At 40.7% G+C, this 21,093-nt stretch overlaps 1 protein-coding gene across 3 annotated transcripts in view; it reads right to left on the bottom strand.

Moving 5' to 3' along the window:
* Positions 1–21,093, bottom strand: part of LAMA1 (laminin subunit alpha 1) — a 177,656-nt gene that overhangs the window by 133,323 nt on the left and 23,240 nt on the right. For 2 of the 3 annotated variants that reach the window (XM_008979513.5, XM_035270592.3), the window contains exons 2-3: positions 6,475–6,645; positions 6,166–6,278 (exon numbers count right to left, since the gene is read on the bottom strand). In XM_008979513.5, the coding sequence (XP_008977761.4) occupies positions 6,166–6,278; positions 6,475–6,645 (284 nt within the window). Of the gene's footprint in view, positions 1–6,165; positions 6,279–6,474; positions 6,646–8,670; positions 8,792–21,093 lie in introns of those variants that run through there. The other variant, XM_035270593.3, reaches the window with a different exon arrangement.

Raw genomic sequence — 21,093 nt, 5'->3', positions numbered from 1 at the left:
TGTTAGCTAACTGTAATTAGATTCTATTAAGGTCTTGTTTAACATTTCCCTTGGTGATATCTGAAGATCTTTGGATATCTAAAGTAATTTGTGGATTAGAAATATGACAGAGGGAAAGAAAACTCCGGTTAATTAACTGTGATGAGTTTGTTAGGTGCTCTACATCGTTCATGCTATCAGATTTCATTTTGTATATATCACCCTACCACACTTCATGCATCTCCACCACATCACGCCACCAAAACCCATACGTAAATGGAACTGCTTCTTTATTTTATCCATCCCTGTCCTGGACGTCTCAGGACCAAGCTGATAGCCTGATGCCATTTCGCAGCTGAGAACCAAGGGAACCAAATCTGTAATGTATTAGACAGCAGTCCATGATTTCTCCAGGAGAATTCTAAAATTTGCATTTTCATTCCAAATTTAATCTAAAAAACTTAACATAAGCATATTTAGGATGTGGCTGACCACCATAATAACAAAGTACTGCCCCAGGATGTTGAGGGCTGCTCTGTCTCTGTGTTTCTGTTAGTATACTGGTGCAAGTGACCACCTGCTAAGAAGACAGTGTTTGTGCTGGTTGCTAAGCACCTGGCAGCTCAGCTTTTGATGCTGAGGCTGGGACGCTGCAAACTGATGCTCCCTGATGGCAACACCAGTGGGAGGTTGGAGGGCTGGCAGAAGAAGGCAGGACTTCTCCCCTGTCTACTTTCAGGTCCTGTCAACCTTGCTCTGTAGCAGTCCTCTGCCTTGGGTGCAGCAGCTGATTCCAAGAACATCCTGAAAGATAAGGGACTCTCTTCCCACACTCTAGGTGCTATAATACCACCCTCCTGTGTTGCTGCCTCCTCCATCATTACCATCCCCAAGTTACCTTCCTGCTCCCTCACCCAACTCCCCAACACACACTGTCAAACCAATTCCTCACACTAAATTTGTGCCTTTTCTTCTGTTTTCTTTTTATTTTCTTTTTTTTTTTTTTTTTTTTGAGACAGAGTTTTAATCTTGTTGCCCTGACTGGAGTGCAGTGGCACAATCTTGGCTCACTGTAACCCCCGCCTCCCGGGTTCAAGTGATTCTCCTGACTCAGCTTCCAGAGTAGCTGGGATTACAGGCATGCACCTCGATGCCTGGCTAATTATGTATGTTTAGTAGAGATGCGGTTTCTCCATATTGGTCAGGCTGGTGTCGAACTCGTCACCTCAGGTAATCCACCCACCTCAGTCTCCCAAAGTGCTGGGCTTACAGGTGTAAGCCACCGTGCCCGGCCAAATTTGTGCTTTTGAATGACTGGCATGGCTTCGATTTTCCTGATTGGACCCTGGCTGACATAACACACCAAGCATTTCACAGTGCCTAAGTTTTTTTTAAATTGTAAAAAAAATATACATAACATAAAAACCACAACTTTAGCCATGTTTAAGTGTAAAATTCAGTGGCATTAAGTATATTCACACTAGTGTGCAATCATCACTACCATCTCCAGAACTTTCAAACTGAAACTCTGCACCCATTAAACAACTCCCACCCTCTCTCCCCACAGCCCCTGGCAACCACCACTCCACTTCTGTCTCTGAGAACTGACTACTCTAGGTAACTCATCCAAATTGATTCATATAATATTTCTTCTTTTGTGTGTGGCTTCTTTCACTTTGCATAATGTTCCCAGGGTACATACATGCTGTGGTATGTGTCAACATTTCATTCCTTTTTAAGGCTAAGATTTGATTGTATGCACATACCCTGTTTTTTCTATCCATTCACCCATTGATGGACATCTGGGTTGCTTCCACCTCCTGGCTACTGTGAATAATGCTCTGAACACTGGCATCTGTTTGAGTCGCTACTTTTAATTCTTTAGGGCATTCCCTAGTAGTGGAATTGCTGTAATCCTGTGTTTACTTCTGAGGATCAACCATACTGTTTTTCATAGCACTGTGCCATTTTACATTTCCACCCACAGGACACAAACGTTCCACTTTCTTCACATCCTCACCAACACTTATTATTTTCCAACTCTTAATGTAGCAATCCTAGTGGGTGTGAAGGAGTGTCTTATTGTGGTTTTGATTTTCATTTCCCTATTGAATAATGACGTTGAACATCTTTTCATCTGATCAGTGTATTAACTCTTAAAATAGTGTTTCTCAAATAGGAAATCTTTGTGCTGTTCTACTGAGAAATGCTGCCGCAGAAAATAAATTTCATACAATTTGTAGAACCTGTAAGATTTTTGACAATCATAAATGAAAGATTCACGAAACGTGCATGCTCTTTCAGAATAATTTCTTTTAAATTTTAAGTTGTCAAAAAAGATCACTGTTCAATGGTAGTACTGATTTATGAGTTCCTAAACCTCTTGATGGTGAGCAGTATTGTATTAATGGAGACCACAACATATATGTTAATTTTACATCTGTTAAAGTTGATGACCATGCTTTACTTTTCTTAAAATTACCACACACGTGAAATTCCCATGATTTTTTAAAAGTAAGATACTGCTAGATATCTGATAGTGTGTCTTCTAAAATATCGTGAATCAATGAAAGAAATGAATAGTAGACATTATTTTAAAGAAGCAAAAACCTAAATCTCATTATTCCTTTTGTAATAAATTACTAAGATAAACACTCTGTAGTTAAACCTTATTGCAAACCGTAGGACATTTATGGACTTTCTGAAAAGACTACTTTTAATCTTTTCTTTAGTTTGTCTTGTAGATAACCAAACATAATATATAAAGGCTGAAAACACTATGACTTTGACAGCTACTGACAATTAGAGAGTCGGGAACAGGATCAATGTTAGCAGATGAACACAGAGTGCAGCTAATTTGGTCATAAAACCTCAAGAGCTGATATTTACCGTTACACGAACACATTTGTAATATTAGGTTTTACAACTCTTGATAAAACAGGTCTACCTATAATTTTACTTTAGAAATTTATACTTTAGATTTTACATTTTTACAAAACTGAAACAAAGTAGTTAAAAAGTTTGTTCCTTGTTCTTTTTTAATCAGGTTGTGAATAAGAAAAGAGGAAGGGGAAAGTGTTAAAAAAAAAAAAAATAGGCCGGGCGCGGTGGCTCACGCCTGTAATCCCAGCACTTTGGGAGGCCAAGACAGACAGATCACTCGAGGTCAGGAGTTCAAGACTAGTCTAGGCAATATGATGCAACCACATCTCTACTAAAAATATAAAAATTAGCTGGATACAGTGTGATGTGCCTGTAGCCCCAGCTACTTGGGAGGCTGAGGTGGGCGAATCACTTGAACCTGGCAGGCAGAGGTTGCAGTGAGCGGAGATCGTGCCAATGCACTCCAGCCTGGGCGACAGAGTGAGACTCCATCTCAAAACAAACAACAACAACCAAAAAGCACTGATTCACACTGCAATTATTGACTCAGTGCCTGAACTGTGCCAGTATCTGGGTGTGTAGGAGTCAACAAGACATCCCTCTATAAATAATAACCAGGAAAGGAAAGGGAAGAGAAAGAAAAGGTGGAGAAGACAGCTGTGGTCCCATCCCTCATGGAGTATATAGTCTAGAAAATAACTGGTGGTTGGCTAATGGCTCGCTTAACAAGGAAACATGCAGATTTTGGCAAGAGAAAAATACCCTCAGAAGGTGTTGCCATTCTGTAGATCTGAATGTCAGTGAGATCTGAGAAACAAGGAGGGTATGGGGTAGAAAACAGGAGGTAACTTTACAAGGGAGAAACCTGACTTTTAACACCCAAACAGAGTTCAAATTTAGCATTACCACTGGTGGGACAACCAGCCCTGGGTGCCTCCTGACGTGAGGCGAGAGGATATAGCCGGGATTGCTGGTGATGTGCTCTTGCAAAAAATATTTAACTGGAATCTAATCAGGTCTCTAGAGCTGAATTTGGTGTAAAGGAAATAGAAAGCACAAAAGAATATGTTAAATAAAACCATGATGAAACAATCTGACAAATCCAGAAGGTGGCACATTCTACGAGACAACTGGGCTAGTCTAGTCACATATTCAATATCATTTTTTTAACTGAAGGACAATTAAGATTAGAAGAGATTTAAGAAGTATTAACAATCCAATGCAACAAGTGATCCGTACTGGATCCTGGTTTTTAAAAAAAAGGCAGTAAAAGACACTAGTGGATAAACTGAGAAACTTGAATCTGGATGGCAAAAGAGTTATTAAGAAATTATTGTTACTTTTGCCCAAGGGGGCTAAAATGGCATGGTATCTATTTAGAACAAATGTCTTTTTTTTTTTAAGACAAAAACTGAAGAATTGGTAAAATGTTATAATGACTGCAATTCACTGAAATGAACACGGCCACTGTTTTAAAATCCCCAAATCTCAAGGGGTGGGTATGTGTGTATTCACTGTAATACACTTTCTACATATTCAAAAGTGTTTGTAATAAAAAGGCTCAATAAATAAATAAATATCAAAAAGGCTTGATCAAATATAAGCATAATGTGCTTTAAAAAAAAACTGAAAGCACAGCAGAATTTTTATACTGTGTAAAAGGGACAGAAATTTCTGAAGACTAATTATTTTAAGTGATCTTACTTAAGAGCCTACCATAAAACACTAAAAATTACCTAAAGCGGTTTGTAGCTATATGTCTGTGTTTGTTTTTTGAAATATGCCTTACAGATCTAAAATGGATACTCCCTTCTGGAATTCCTCAGACTGACTTAGTCCATCCCTTCAGGATGAAGTCAAGCATGACACATTTCAAGACAAAGGACAGACTCACCACCAGGTCTTAACTTGGCCAAGCTCAGATAATATCACATTCCTAAAAACGAACACAATTTTACTTTTCCTTTAGAAAAAGGAAAACATGCTAGAAAGGTGTTAGGAAAACCAAAATCTTCCAGAGAACATTCTCACCACTCAGATAAACACAAAGGCCAGAGTCAAAAAGGAGCTCTTGGCTATGTGTGGTGGCTCTCGCCTGTAATCCCAGCACTTTGGGAGGCCGAGGTGGGCAGATCATGAGGTCAAGAGATGGATACCATCCTGGCCAACATGGTGAAACCACTTCTCTACTAAAAATACAGAAAAAATAGCCGAGCATGGTGGCATGCATCTGTAGCCCAGGCACTCCAGAGGCTGAGGCAGCAGAATCGCTTAAACTCGGGAGGCAGAGTTGTAGTGAGCTGAGATCGCATCACTGCACTCCAGCTTGGCGACAGAGACTCCATAAAAGAAAATCCTGCATATTTTAAAACTATCACTTATTTAAAGAATTCCAATTGTCATTAAATCCCCATAATTCCTATTTAAATCCTACAATGCATAATTATTTGTCTCTTTTAACCAATCTCATATTTTACATGAAATTTATGAGTCCTAACAAGAGAAACTGAATGGAAATAAACAAGAATTCATGAGATAGTTTTCTGGAGAGCTCCAATCAGAACCCAGACAACATCTCCAAAACACCTGCCATCTCTTTTTCATTCCTTCCACTCAGGCTCCTTTTCTTTTCTTTTCCTTTCCCAGGAACATCAGGGCAACTAGGGCTCATATCATATTTCTCTGCACTCTCCTATGTGGCCTTGAAGCAAGGTAAGAGGATGCAGGTGTGCCTGGAGTCAGTCATACCTTCCCTTTCCCAACTCATGCTGAAGGCTCTGCTTAAGTTACTATGGGGCAACTCCAGCTTACCTGGCCCAGACAGACTGCATCTGGCAGGTGAAACACAGTCAAGAGGTTTAACACTGCCTTGCTATTTTTGTTCTTCTTGCCTTATATAATCCTTACACAATAACTTGCACAATGACAATAGCAAGACAGTAAGCTCAAAGATAGGAAATAAACATGTTTTCCCCCTCTCCCTCTCCATGCATCTGTCAGTAGCCAACAAGCAGCCTGCACAGTATCCTGGATAGATGAGTGTTCCCTGCTGATACAGCTTCAAAGAGCATCAACCATATGGAAGCAATTTCGCCCATCTCCCCAAAGACACATGGGAATGATAAAAGTGACAAGAAATGGCACTAGGGACTCCTTCGGTAAACCACTTGCCTTCACCTCGTGGAAAACAGTGAGACCAGAATGTAAATATGTTCAGAAAGAAGCCAGACTTTCCCGAAAGTCATCAGAAGACCACAGTTCAGCAGCCCGTAGACACTCTTCAGTGGTTCTGGCCTCACCTACCTGTCTTAAGTCCAGAGTGATTGTGACCCAGTGATACTCTCTCCCATTCTGAATACTGGGGCTTTGCCACCAGTTATTGGTGCCATCTATGGCATGTGATATTGGATGACGTTCTGTTAAAAGAAAAGAAAAACATGAACTCCTCTTAGCTCTTGCTTTACATTTCTTAAGTACTAAACTGTAATGCTAGTGGAAACAAACAGCAGTGAAGGTGAACACAACGCTTCCGGCTTCCTAACAGAATTCTCAGTCCTCATTTCAGAAAGTGCACATTCCCACGGAAGTCAGAAATGGACGTGTGACACTTGCCTCTGGGGTTTGCACTGTTGCCATCACAGACCCGGCACTGCGGGTTTCGGACGGGCCGGCCTGGCACGTGCTCCACAAGTTTGCAGAACATCTCCGGCCCTTTCTCGCCACAGGTGGCATTGGTGCTGATGTGAGCATTGCTGGCAAGATTGAGAATGGCAGGAAACAGGCCTGAAAATCAAAATGCACCAAATCAGCTGAGCCACTTGAAATCCAAAGAATGAGCTTACCCCATCCTTACCCCATCCTTACCCCATTTCAGTCTCCTTCTTTCAGTCTCAGAAGGAGATTAAAAGTCTATGCATTGAGTGAAGGAATCCTTACACAAACACAAAATATACAGCATGGTTTCATCTATATGAAATTCTAAGAGAAGCAAAATTCATCTATGGGGAAAAGTCAAAACATTGTTGCAGGGGTGGGGATTGACTATGAAAGGATGGAGGAACTTTCTAAGGTAATATGCTCGTTTCTCGATAAAGCTTTGGGTTTCAAAGGCAGACGCAGTTGTGAAAAATCATAGAATGAGTACACCTAAGATTTGGGTAGATCCATGTATCTTAGTATTATGTACATTCTACCTCAAAAAAATAAAAGAATCTTAAAAAATACCAATGCACATGTGGAAATAAATGTTTAGGAATAAAGTGTACTTATGTCTCCAACTCACTTTGAAATGCATCAAAAAGTAAGCTGGCTTCCAGTCATATGCCATGTCACACTAGTCAGAATGTCTATTATTAAAAAGCCAAAAAACAACAGCTATTGGTGAAGCTGTGGAGAAAAAGGAATACTATTGGTAGGAGTGTAAATTAGTTCTGCCACTGTGGAAAGCAGTTTGGAAATTTCTCAAGGAAATTTAAACAAAACTACCACAACCCAGCAATCCCATTGCTGGGTATATTTCCAAAGGAAAATAAATCATTCTACCAAAAAGACAATGTGCCGGGTGTGATGTCTCATGCTTGTAATCCCAGCAGTTTGGGAGATGAGGGCGGGTGGATCACTTGAGGCCTGGAGTTCGAGACCAGCCTGGCCATAATGGTGAAACCCCATCTCTACTAAAAACACAAAAATTAGCTGGGTGTAGTGGTGCACGCTTGTAATCCTGGCTCCTCGTGAGGCTGAGGCAAGGGAATCACTTGAACCCTGGAGGCAGAGGTTGCAGTGAGCCAAGATCACGCCACTGTACTCCAGCCTGGGCAGCAAGAGAGAAACTCCAACCCCCCCCCACCAAAAAAGGACAGATGCACTCATGTTTTCATCGCAGCACTATTCCTAATAGCAAAGACATGGGATCAACATAGGTGCCCGCCAATAGTGGATTGGATAGAAAATGTGGTACATGTGCAGCATGGAATACTATCCAGCCATAAGAGAATGAAATCGTATCCTTTGTAGCAATATGGATGCAGCTGGAGGCAAGTATCCTAAGCAAATTAATGCAGGAACAGAAAACCAAATACTATAGATTCTCACTTGTAAGTGGGAGCTAAACACTAGGTACTCATGGGCACAAAGATATCAGCAACAGACACTGGGCACAAGAGTGGGGAGCAAGGGCAAGAGGCAAGGCCTGAAAAACAAACCACTGGGGACTGTGCTCAGTACCTCGGTGATAAGATTATTTGTACCCTAAACCTCAGTATTATGCAATATGCCCAGAGAACAATCCTGCATATGCAGCCCCTGAATCTAAAATAAAAGCGAAAAAAAAAAAAACTGGCTTGGTATATAAGTAGAATGATGAAGATACATGGATAGGTATTTGATAAATAAAGTACAGTAAATGTTAATTGAAAAAAATTGGCCAGCCAGTGGCTCATGCCTGTAATCCCAGCAGTTCGGGAGACAGAGGTGGGTGGACCACTTGATGAAACTATGTCTCTACCAAAAATACAAAAATTAGCTAGCTGTGGTGGCTGTAATTCCAGCTACTCAGGAGGCTGAGGCAGGAAAATCGCTTGAATCCAGGAGGCAGAGGTTGCAGTGAGCCAAAATCACACCACTGCACTCCAGCCTGGGCAATAGAGCGAGACTCAGTCTGAAAACAAACAAAAATCAAGGCAAGAGCATGGGTGTTCACTGTAAAATTTTTTCTAATTGAAAATGTTTACAATAAAATGTTGTGCAAACAGGCTTTAAGAAAAGTTTCAAATGATCCAATGCATATATTTATCAATACAATTCAAATACCTTTCCCTTGAAAGAAGGGCATTTATTCTGTTCTCCCTTTGGTCCGGTTGCCTCTGGTAGTATTTACAGTCTTTGCTGTAATTATCTAGGATGTTTTTGTTTCTCTCTTTTCTCTTTCTTTACTCTTGTTTTCTTTGGTGGATAAAATTTTAGAACACAGCAATTCAGTTTTCAAAATGCTTTCCAAGTCATTATTGATCTCTGCCTTTGTAGGGTCCCTTTGTCTCAGCTGATTTGATCTTTAAGCAGCTGGGATCAGTACAAGGTCCAAACTACTCAGGAAACAATCTCCGGATGACTGTGAGAAAAGTACCACCATTCAGTTCTTTGGAGATTTAACTTTATCTTGGTAAAAGGGGATAACAGCAGTGAAGATTCTGTAAAGATCTAGACACGATGGTGTACATGATGCTGAAGAGACGTTCTCCAGGCACGGACGCTGAGCTGAGAGCGTGCTGGAAGGGTCTCAGGCAAGTGGCGTTTCTCTAACGTACTACAACTTGATCTTAAAAGATCAAAGAATATAATCTTTTATTTGTAAAAACCATATAGAAATACCATTACTGAAATGTTTATTTTTCAGTGAAATTGAAAATAGCGCAGTATAACTTTAGTAACACAGAAGGAATTCGTTGCTTCAATTGTTATTTTTTAGGCACTGCCTAATATGCTCGATGATCTTTTCCATTATAAACATTTTAATATTTTAAATTATAAAATAAAAATGGTTCTTTTTCTAACACTTGCTACACTAAAAAACTTACCATGCATCTATTAAAGAAAAATTACGTAGACTTTCAAAAACTTTTTACATAAAACAGAACTACCTGTTAGTAATTCTACTCAAATGGAAGGAACTCATTCTGGCAATAAGTCCTTATCCCCTCAAGAGAAAACAGTTATTTAATATTTGTACTCTAAAGCTTCTCAATTTTGAAACATTACATGGACTTACATTATATACTATGTTTATTTATTTATTTTCATTTTTAACCTAAAGATGCTTATTTTATCATATTCCTGTAAAGGGACTTCTTTTTTAATTTAAAAAGAGTAAAAAATGCTTTATGAGGAATCATATGAGTCATTATGTTTAATCATGCAGCTCCCCAAATTATTATTTTTATCAACCAGTAACAAGACACTTACATTTTATGTAATAATGTAGCTCCTACAGTAACACATACATTCTTATGTGTGGTACTTACCTGTAGTGGGGACTGACATTTATTCTATCTGCTACTAAGATAATTAATAATTTCCTCCATCCTTTATGACCATATTATAGTATTCTGATTTGAATTTCTCTATGAGCTAATCATTTAAAATAAAATATGCTTTTAAACTATGGTGTTTTGTCCAAACAGCTAAAATGACATTTTTTTGGTTCTGTATTATATGCATTTAAGATTTACAGCACAATCAACTGTATCCATTCCCTTCACACAGACTAGTCAAGCAAGAAAAAGAAACCAAGGTTACAAGAACTGACTTAACAATGCATTTCTCTATTAACAACAAATACTTCACCAGTTAACCAATGTTCCCACTTTCTTCTTATTCACCCCCACCAGCTGCAGGACATCAAAAGAACTCCCCACTACCTGCCCCGAGCCTCTCCCTACTCTGAGTAACTGCAGGGCCTTGTTATTGAGGAGGGCAGGGGGCCAGGGAGTCATGGGGGCACCACACGTTCCGTACGCTGGAGTCTTTGTCCTGAGCCACCAAGAAAAAGCAGTTCATACCTCATGAACATAAATTTAACTGTTTTTGGAGAATAATATCTCAATTATAATAATCAGTGTCAGGCAGGTCTTTACACTAGACAGGTTTCTTATCTGACTGTCCTAAATTTACTTTTAATGAAAAGAAAGATTGCTTTTTTTATTTAAAGTATATTTACAAGAAATATACTTCATTAGCATGCCTATGCAAGTAAAACCTTCAAATAATTTCATAAAAATATCTGGGTTGTTTTTCACTAAAACTAAATCTTCCTTCTCAGATAAACTAATATTTGAAAAAAAAAAATCTTCACTTAAAAGGATGCTTTACATATTATATTTACTCCCTTTTCATAGTTACAGAGTAATCACTATTTTTTTTTCTTTTGAAACGGAGTCTGGCTCTGTGCCAGGCTGGAGTGCAGTGACAATCTCGGCTCACTACAACTTGTGCCTCCCGGGTTCAAGCGATTCTCCTGCCTCAGCCTCCCCAGTAGCTGGGACTACAGGCACATGCCACCACACCTGGCTAATTTTTGTATTTTTAGTAGAGACAGGGTTTCACCACGTTGGCCAGGATGGTCTCAATCTCTTGATCTCGTGATCCGCCCGCCTCAGTCTCCCAAAGTGCTGGGATTATAGGCATGAGCCACTGCACCCTGCCTGAGTAATCACTATCCTTTTGTGGCAAAGAAACGCATCTGTTCAAAGATGAAAAGAAGCTTGGGGCCGGGCGTGGGGCTCACACCTGTAATCCCAATACCTTGGGAGGTCAAGGTGGGTGGATCACTTGAGGTTAGGAGTTCAAGACCCGCTTGGCCAATTCATCTCTACCAAAAATACAAAAAAATCAGCAGGGCATGGTGGTGCACACCTGCAGTCTCAGCTACTTGGGAGGCTGAGGCAAGAGAATTGCTTAAACCTGTGAGATGTAGTTTGCAGTGAGCCAAGATCACACCACTGCACTCCAGCCTGGGCAATAAAGCGAGTCTCCATCTGAAAAAAACAGAAAAAAAAAGCAAAGGTTAGAAAGGTCTACTAGAACAAGTGTGTTTTAAACAGAATTTTTTTTTAAAAAGTCCCTCAGGTTGCTGACTCCTTGCAGACTACTGAAATATTTCAGTAAAGGGGAAGCACATGAGCATTGAGCAGGAGGAGGGCTAAGAAATCAGAGAGTTAGAAGGAGCATTAGGATCAGGACCACACCAAGAAGCAATGTCTGGTTTTACACATACAAATCAAGGGTAGAACAAGGACTGTAGCTACACAGCGTGACACAGTTTTCCCACTACTTCATCAAGGACCTCATAAATTTGTCTGCATGTTTTTTTGTTGAGAAACGTTATTCACTTTAGTTACTGTTACTGTGATACTAATTTATGCTTTTTTTCTTTCACTCAGGACACACAATGGACTCATTTCTCTATCTGTGGATTTAACTAGCAGCTAAAAAGTTTATAAAGCCAAACTCCATCAAGCATGAAATAAATTCCTTCTCATTCACTAGTAGTTTTTATTTTTAAACACCTTCCTCATAGCCTGAGTACACTTGGCCTTTTGAAGTGCATTTTAGGACCATGTTAACCTACTGGAAGATTCCCACCAAGGTGACAGACAACAATGCTACTACCATAATTCCCACACCTGAGACACTTCCAGATAGTTTAATAATTCATTTTTAGAGGCTTTTGGGTTTCTTCCCAGCAGAATATATTTTCCCTGTCTTAAAACTAGTATCTAAAATGTTGGCTAGGCCTGAGGCTCATTACAACAACTTCTTCACCAATAGTTTTCAAATAATTCAGAAGCCAAGTGTTCAAAGTCTTAATTCATTTGTGTGTAAGTGAAGTGTGAGTTTTTTTCCATTTTGGGAAAAAAAGTTTTTTGTGTTCTATAAAATGTTATATTTGCTTGATCCATACTTAAAATCAATGTGATGTTCTGAAAAGACAATGATTCGCAATTCTTTTTTTTTTTTTTTTTTTTTGAGACAGAGTCTCACTCTGTCACCCAGGATGGAGTACAGTGGCACAACCTCGGCTCACTGCAACCTCAGCCTCCCGAGTTCAAGTGATTCTCCTGCGTTAGCCTCCCGAATAGCTGGAACTACAGGTGCATGCCACCATGTCTAGATAATTTTTTTGTATTTTTAGTAGAGACAGAGTTTCACTGTGTTAGCCAGGATGGTCTTGATCTCCTGATCTCATGATCTGCCCGCCTCGGCCTTCTAAAGTGTTGGGATTACAGGCATGGACCACTGTGCCAGGCCGATTTGCAATTCTTAGCTAGAGGATCTGGGGCAATATTTCCAGATCATTTTTTCTAGAATGAAATAAAAGAATATGAATATTTTATATGATTAAATAACCAGGGTGGCTTCTGCTGTTGGGAGTTTTTATTTTGAAAACCAAAGCTACTTATTCAATCCATGGAGAAATTTGGAAAAATAGGAATTTAAGTTTCTAAGTTTCTCAATTTAAATGGAGAAATTTGTGATTTTTTAAAAAACATTCAAATACATTTTGTTTTCTATTTATTTTACTCTTAATCTTGCCCATTCGCCTAAGTGAACATCTATAATTTGATCACAGAAGGCTGGTATTAGAAAGAGGTTAATCAGTACCTTCTTGGAAACCTGGTAGTCTCTGACTGAGCAATAAAAACAGCACCTCCAACAAGTACAAAGAACATATTCAGTGAAAAATCCTGGAACTATTTAATAATATTCCATGATAATAATATCAAGGTATCCTAATAATAAAGTATTTCAGATTAATAAGATTAAGGTCGGGAGGCTGAAGCAGGAGAATTGCCTGAACCCAGGAGGCGGAGGTTGCAGTGAGCCAAGATTGCGCCAAGCCAAGATTGCGCCATTGCACTCCAGCCTGGGTCACAAGAGCGAAACTCCATCTCAAAAATAAAAATAAAAAATAAAAATAAATAAGATTAAGGTTTCTAATGACATGAATTTTGGAGGATGGCAGGATTCTACTCAGTAACATCTCCATGATTTGCCCATATTCATCAGAAAAAGCAGGCGAGAATGAATGTTTGATTAAAGTCAACAAACTTTTAACAAGCACCTCTTAGGTGCGCAGCACTGTGCCAGGCACCTCCGGGGCACTATGATGAATGACCGAACTTTTCCTGACCCCACAGTTCTCACAACCAAGAAGGAAAGAGTGGCTTCTACTCATCGATGTGGATAAGTATAACAGTAAAACTGCAGCAATATTTGAAAACAGATTTGAGGAGAGATTCTAGAGAAAGAGAAATGGTCAGGCATCATCTAGACAGAAGTAGAAGGGCATGCATTCAGACAGGGACAGATCAACATCTTCCACTGACTCCTCTCCATGCTCTTGAGATCCATTTAAATTTCCTTCCCTTTGTACCTTTCATAGATCCATTTACACCACACTCATCCTTCCAGCCAAGCCCAGATATTTCCGGAACCCCAGGCGAATGTCTTCTGTTCTACCTCAACTCAGCATGCCCCATTGTACACATCAAACACATTCATACAGAGATCATTAATTTACTGACCTGTCTCTCCCCAGTTCTTCTCCCCCACTATCCTTTCCCAAAAAATAAAAACAAAAATGGCCCTAGGTCAGTGTCTGGCTTGAGGGAATGCCAATAATGCCTGAGCAGAAGAATGAGTAAGCCGAAGGAGATCCATCCCTCTCCCTCTTCCTCAGGAACCACACGAGCACACAGGACCCAGCACCTAAAATCTAGTTTCAGCCTGGTGCCACCTCCAGCCAACTCTGTGTCTTTGGGGAACTCCTCAGCCTGGATTTCCTCAGCTCTTAAATGAGTACCTCTATGAGTCCTTTTTCCCTGAGATGCTGTGCAGTGGCGCAATCTCGGCTCACTACAACCTCCACCTCCCAGGTCCCAGTTCAAGCAATTCTACCTCAGCTTCGCAAGTAGCTGGGATTACAGGCACGAGCCACCATGCCCAGCTAATTTTTGTATTTTTTAATAGAGACGGGGTTTCAACATGTTGACTAGTTTGGTCTTGAACTCCTGACCTCGTGATCCACCTGCTTCAGCCTCCCAAAGTGCTGGGGTACAAGGGTGAGAGATGCTATGATTCTTAATTTTATCTTAATAAACTACCAGCTAAATTTGCCCACAATGATCTTTCTCACTATTTGGAAAATGAGGTGAGAAAAACTTTTCTCCATTCGATGTGCACAAAGGTGAAGGGAAGTAGTTTGGTAATTCTTTGATCTTCTTGGACAAAAGAACCAAATAGAAATAGAGAGAAAAAGTATTATTCTTTGCTTCTTTGTGCTTCGAACTGAAGTTGGTGCCACCTGGTGCCACCTCTAGCCAACTCTGCGTCTTCGGGCAAGTTAATTTCTCAGCCTCAATTTCCTCAGCTATTAAGATGCTTTCATCTAAAAAAAAAGAAAGATCTAGAAAATGTCCTGTAATGGCTTCAGAAATATGACAAAAATGTCATAACGAGTGAGAGTTTTGGTAGAAGTAACAAGTCCTGCTTGAGGTACTACAGGTAAAACTCAGGTTCATCAAGTCTTTAAATCTATCCCTTTATAGGTTAACCTTCCAATTCTTAAGAATCAGACTTTATCACTACCTTCCAGGATAGGAATGGATGAACAAGGGGTGAGCACTGGCAGGAAAGTTGCTCCTGTACAGCTCCTACCATAAGATGAGCTGGAAGAGAAACAGATGATGCTCCCCGCCTTCTTGGCTTAGGGAGCCAGAGGACCCTGGCAGGATAGCTTTGCTTCCAGCCGATGCCCATGGCAACAGCTCTTCCCTCCCCAGCCCACTCCCCAGCATATGCGTAAGTCTACATCAGGCGGAATTATTTCAAGATGCAAGTTCTATTTAAATATGACATACTGAGTGTCTCACCTGTGTGCTCAAGGCTTCAAACGGAAATGTTAATTCTAACCATGTATTTTATATCAGCGCTGTGGGAATCCAAATGCCTAGGAACGATGGCATTGGTGAGGAGGAAAAACCCAGGCTTCAAGTCAGGCAGCCCCCAGTGTGAATTTCCAGGTCTACCAGCTGCCAGCAGTGTGGCCTTGGCCGAGAGCTTTACCTCCCAGTCTCTCTATTTGAGCAATGAGAAGTACAGCACCCAGGCAAACGTTTTCATTAGCAAATCAACGAGATATAGGTAAACGGTTTCATACAGTGTATTAAGATCTCAGCAAATAGCGGCTATGATTTTCCTATCATCAGTAGGTGTCACTAATACACGATTCTTCAAATATAATTAGACTTTCATGATTACAGCTTATATATTTGAATCTCTGTTTCTCTTAAGTTTTAGAAGAAGTAGTGGGTTGGCCTTCAGGGGCCACTGGGTATGAAAAGCACATAACTCAAAACAGAAGAAACACTCTTAGCCCAGACGGATGTGCATGGTGAGAGAGGCCTAAAGGAAAGGCATGTGCCATAGCCTCAGGTACTCATGAGGCTGAGGTGGGAGAATAGCTTGGGCATGGGAGTTCGAGGCGGCAGTGAGCTGTACCACTGCACTCCAGCTTGGGCAACAGAGCAAAAACTGGTCTCCAAAAAATAAAATAATGATAATAATAAATAATTATTTAAAACAAAAATTGTTAGAAAGCCTGGTATGTTAAAATTCAGTGCTACCCTGCACAGCTAGCCCCTTCTCATTTTTTACATAACCTGTTCAATGTCACCTCCTGAGATCTTCCCTTGTTGGCTTTTGTGACAATTAGAGAAGAGATTGTGATTTACAAACGTGCAGTTAACTTACAGGGGCGCAACTACTCAGTGTTGCAAAGCCGATAGCAGCAAGAGCAATAAAAGAGAAAAAGGCAGGGAGGAAGGAGGGGAGGAAGGGAGGAAGGGAGGAAGGGAAGGGGGAGTAGACAAATCTTGCAGTGGGGCCATGCCTCCGCGAGCCACTGTGCCTAGTCTCTAATACATTCTTTATGCATTTGAAAATATGCTGAGAGGCTGGACATGGAGGCTCATGTCTGTAATCCAGCTTCTGGGTAGGCTAAGGCAAGAGGATCGCTTGAGTCTAAGAGCTCGAGGTTGCAGAGAGCTATGATCTCGACACTGCCCTCCACCCTGGGAGACAGAGTGAGACTTTGTCTCTTAAAAAAACAGCAACAAAAACACAAGCTTTGTCAAAGGGATTGACTGATACCAAAAAGGTCAAGAACCCCGGTAGTAGCCAGGCATGGTGGCTCACACCTGTAATCTCAGCACTTTGGGAGGCTGAAGCAGGCAAATCACTTGAGGCCAGGAGTTCAAGACCACCATCAGGAGATGATGGTGAACCTCATCTCTACTGAAAGCACAACAAATTAGCCAGGCATGGTGGAGCGCCTGTAGTTCCAGCTACTCGGGAGGTTGAGGCAAGAGAATCACTTGAACCCAGGAGGCAGACATTGCAGTGAGCCAAGATCATGCCACTGCACTCCAGCCTGGGCCAAAAAAAAAAAAAAAAGAACCCTGGTGGGGAAGGTGTAAGGAGTTAAGAGCGAGGAAGAAGTCCAGGTGGAGGTGACTCTGCTAGTCTCCTTGCCCTACCTCCTCTTCCAGGATCCCATGCATCCCTGGAACAAGGCAGCCAGGAGGCCCATGACCTTTTGCCCATGTGGATTGTGAAGGTGAGTGGGAGGGTGAAGGCCCTGTGACCTGGGGTGGGCCTGGCGGCAGTTGCTCCAACCCCAACCTCAATGCACCCCTGTTGCCTGAGCGAGGTTTTTTCCCTCTGGGGAATAAAATCAGCCTTTTCAAATGTAGTTATTATCTGATTTCTCGCATTTGACGCTCCAGCATGTTTTCAGGGATACGTTTCAATGCTGAGGGCTGTGGCCACACAGGGAAGGGATGAGGGGTGGAGACAGAGGAAGAATGAAACTGAGATGATTTAGAGCAATGCATCCCCAACAGATTCAGGAGGCTGTTTACAAGCTGTGGCAAAATTCATCTTCACTCAAACCTTTTATTTCCCCAGAAAACAATACAAATATAGCCATGTGTCATATAGTAGGTGTGTTTAAAAATAAAGCACACATGAACGTGCGTCCCAATACTACATATCTCCAAAAGGCCTCAGCTCTGCTTCTGACCCATCAGCAAGTGGTGGTGGCTCCTACAATAAGCGCTTCCTTATTCCCGGACCCTCTCCCCTGGGAAACCTGCCACCAAACATGTTCCCATAACAGCTGTACCCTGCTGAAAGAAATTCTACTTTCAGTTATTTGTTATAAGTTAAAAATTATTTTAAACCACTACTAAATGAACTTGTTTTGGGTCTCAAAGACCAGTATTCTCAGTATGTTTAAATACTAAAAAATCAAAACTAAGGCTTAAATTTGTGAAATACATCAAAGTTTCACCTGCTTAATGTACAACAGGACTCTCATTTCCAAAGAGAACTATTCAAAATCACCAGTAAGTTATTTTATGACTCAAATAAAGAGATCTCTAACACTTGGGAGCATCTTTTTAAGGAAGGTAACTTGAGTCACTCTAAGCAAGGAGCTCTTTCAGCTTGATGTAGAAACACTAAGGTAAGAATAGCCCGCTTCTTCAAAAGCAAATACTTGATTTTTGGACTAAACCAATTTAATCATTGATGGCTGTTAGTAAAAGAAAAACTTTAAGATATTCTAGAGATTCCACCAGGCAAGCACCAAAGCCGTTTCCAGCACAGGACAAGAAAATATGGGGGTGGTGACAAAGAAAGACAGGGAGAGATATTGAAGGAAAGAAAGAGAACAGAGAGAGAGAGAGAGAGAGAGAGAGACAGAGAGAGGTGGAGGGAAGGAGAGAAGGAAGGAAGGAAGGAGAGAGGGAGGGAGGGAAGGAGGGAAGGAAGAGGGGAGGAGGAATGGGAGGGGGAGGGGGGAGGGGAAGAGGGAAGGAAAGGGAGGGAAAGGGGAGGGGAGGGAGGTGGGGAGGAGAAAGAGAGGGAGAGAGGGAGAGAGGGAGAGAGGGAGGGAGGGAGGGAGAGAATAAAGACCCCATACAAACAGTGAGAGAAAAGTCAAATCCAAACTCTTGGGAATCTGGTATTTAACACAGTTGTTTTTTTTTCCCCTCATGTGGGGCGATGAAGAGAAGTTTAATCAGAAAACAAGAGGGGGTGGCAAGCAAAGGATTTAGTGGGGTTTTGCTAAGAGTTTCATTTCTCTAGCAATGTGCTCAAGGTGTCCTTGAAAGAGACAGAGATTTTTACTATGAGATAAACACATGGTGTGAAAAGAATATTTATTTAGGCACAAATATTTTCTGCAGAAAAACAGTGTGTTATCAGTATCCACCTACTCCTCTCACAATGGTTCATTTAAACATTCATATTCAATGGCACTGTGATTTTTCATTTTCATTTTTCATTTCAAGTTTAGTTACAGAGAAAAGAACCTTAATTCATTCATCATGAATCGGTTTTCTCTTTTGTTGCCAAGGGTAGCAATTTGAATATTCTACCTAATTAAAATTATTATTGCAATTAGGCAAAACACAATAGCAGCACAACATGCAATATATTTAAAATTTCATATCATTCCCATTGTCCTGAGAAGTTACTGTACCTCTCTCCTTCTAAATCCTTACAGGTGAAAACTAAAAAAGCAAGTGCAGCCTTTAAGTTGAATAATGACAACTCTGGTGGATTAAAATTCAGCTATATTAAATTTTGCTTAGCTCATTTATGACACTTGCAATATTTATATCCTCTATTTAAATACTTAAAACACCAGTTTGCTAACAGCCTAAACACATCCAAAGACCATGAACTTTTCTACAAGTCCGTAAACGTCTTGGTTATTTCTTCTCCTTTCTTCTGCCTCTTCTGCACTTGATGGCACAGATTTTACTTGCTTATGTTTTAACACTTTAGCATCCTTGTTTCACTATCCCGGGCATGTGCTGAGGACCACTTCATGAGTACGTGACCTGCACAATCACTCTTGGTTTAGTGCTACGCTGAAACTGTCTTGAAATGTTTAGTAATTTAAACAGAGTCCCAGATTTTCATTTTGCACTGGCTCCTCAATTTTCATGACTGGTTCTGTACATGCCTAGTGGTAGATGCAAGAAGAAATTGTCCTTAAAAATGTGCAGTGACCAGCACCTCTGATCAAATTATTTAGCACTTGAAATGTCAAATGCATCACCACGTCTAACAGAACACCAGCATGAAGACCCCAAGGTGGCTGGATCCACAGGATTAGAGCTACTTTTATTGCAGTCCTTATCTAGAGGATCATCTTACAGACAAAGAAATCATTTGAGTTACCTTTCACCTTATGCACCAATGGTAGACAAATATATTTAACAACTAAACCCTCTGATCACAGGTGCATGGAGTTAAATTATCTTAATTATTCTCACTGGGATTGATAACACTGTATTTTCTCAGTTCTAGTACCATTTTTCCCTGAAGTTAAGCCATCTCTTTATAAACACATATACATTAAACTTGGTAGTGTTTCTCTTTTTCAAAAGGCTATTACTAGATTAAGGTTATATATAATAAGAATTGTCTTCAATGTCTCCAATTCTGTGCCTCACAGTCACTTAGCTCCAATGGAGAAGCTGCTCTTTTGAATCACTAAGAATGCTGGCCAGGGGCGGTTGCTTACGCCTGTAATCCCAGCACTTTGGGAGGCAGAGGCAGTCAGATCACGAGGTCAGGAAATCAAGACCATCCTGGCTAACACAGTGAAATCCTGTCTCTACCAAAAATACAAAAATTAGTTGGGCATAATGGCACGTGCCTGTAGTACCAACTACTCAGGAGGCTGAGGCAGGAGAATCGCTTGAACCTGGGAGACGGAGGTTGCAGTGAGCCAAGATTGTACACTGCACTCCAGCCTGGGCGACAGAGCTAGACTCTGCTCAAAACTAAAATAAAATAAAAAGAATGCCCTTTGCAAGGTCTCCATTGCTTTTGTCTTGGAAAACCCAACAAGCAGTTTATTTTCAGAGTACTGAACTTGCAGCAGCTTTTGCCAAAAATGATCTTTCTCTCTTTCTTGAACCCTATTTCTCTTCATCTCCATGCTATATATATCTTGCTACACACATACATCATATATCATACTACGACTTGTGTTCCCTTAAGCAACTTCTTCTATGCCCATCCCAAAGGTCTCCACATAAACTGATTTCCTGTAGACACAGCACACTGTTCATTCACCACACAGGTGCAATCGCATGGGGTAAACCTGGGAAGGAGTGTATTTTCCCAAATAGCGATCTTTAAAAATGACACAAGCAACATAAAGTATATTGAATTGAGGAACAGAGACCTGGATTTCCCATTCTGTGTACCCAATACTTCCTTGTTCAATATTTTAAATCGTGACCTAGATAATGATTTTAAAAGGCATCAAATGTGTGAGAAATACACACGCTGAGTCATGGAATTAGAGGAATCTCATCAGAGGCCAAAAGAAGACCAGAGCACATTTAGTAGGGATCAGTGTAGCACCTTCTGCTTTTCCCCCAAAGTCCACCTGCAAGCACAGCAAGTCTTGGCAAAGGTGGAAAAGATATTACAGTTCTCTGTGAGAGGTGTGCACAATATGAGAACAGCACTAGGAAATATGCTAGCATTAATAATACCATAAAATTAAGGTAGGTGGAAGATGACTCTTTATCATTCACAGCATTGATAACTAAGATTTACTTATGCACAAGGAAGAGAGGTTAAGAA

The sequence above is a fragment of the Callithrix jacchus genome, chromosome 13, assembly GCF_049354715.1.
Source record: "Callithrix jacchus isolate 240 chromosome 13, calJac240_pri, whole genome shotgun sequence".
NCBI classification, from domain to species: Eukaryota; Metazoa; Chordata; class Mammalia; order Primates; family Cebidae; genus Callithrix; species Callithrix jacchus.
The sequence above is the reverse complement of the archived record's forward strand: the minus strand, read 5'-3'. Positions and strand labels throughout refer to the sequence as shown.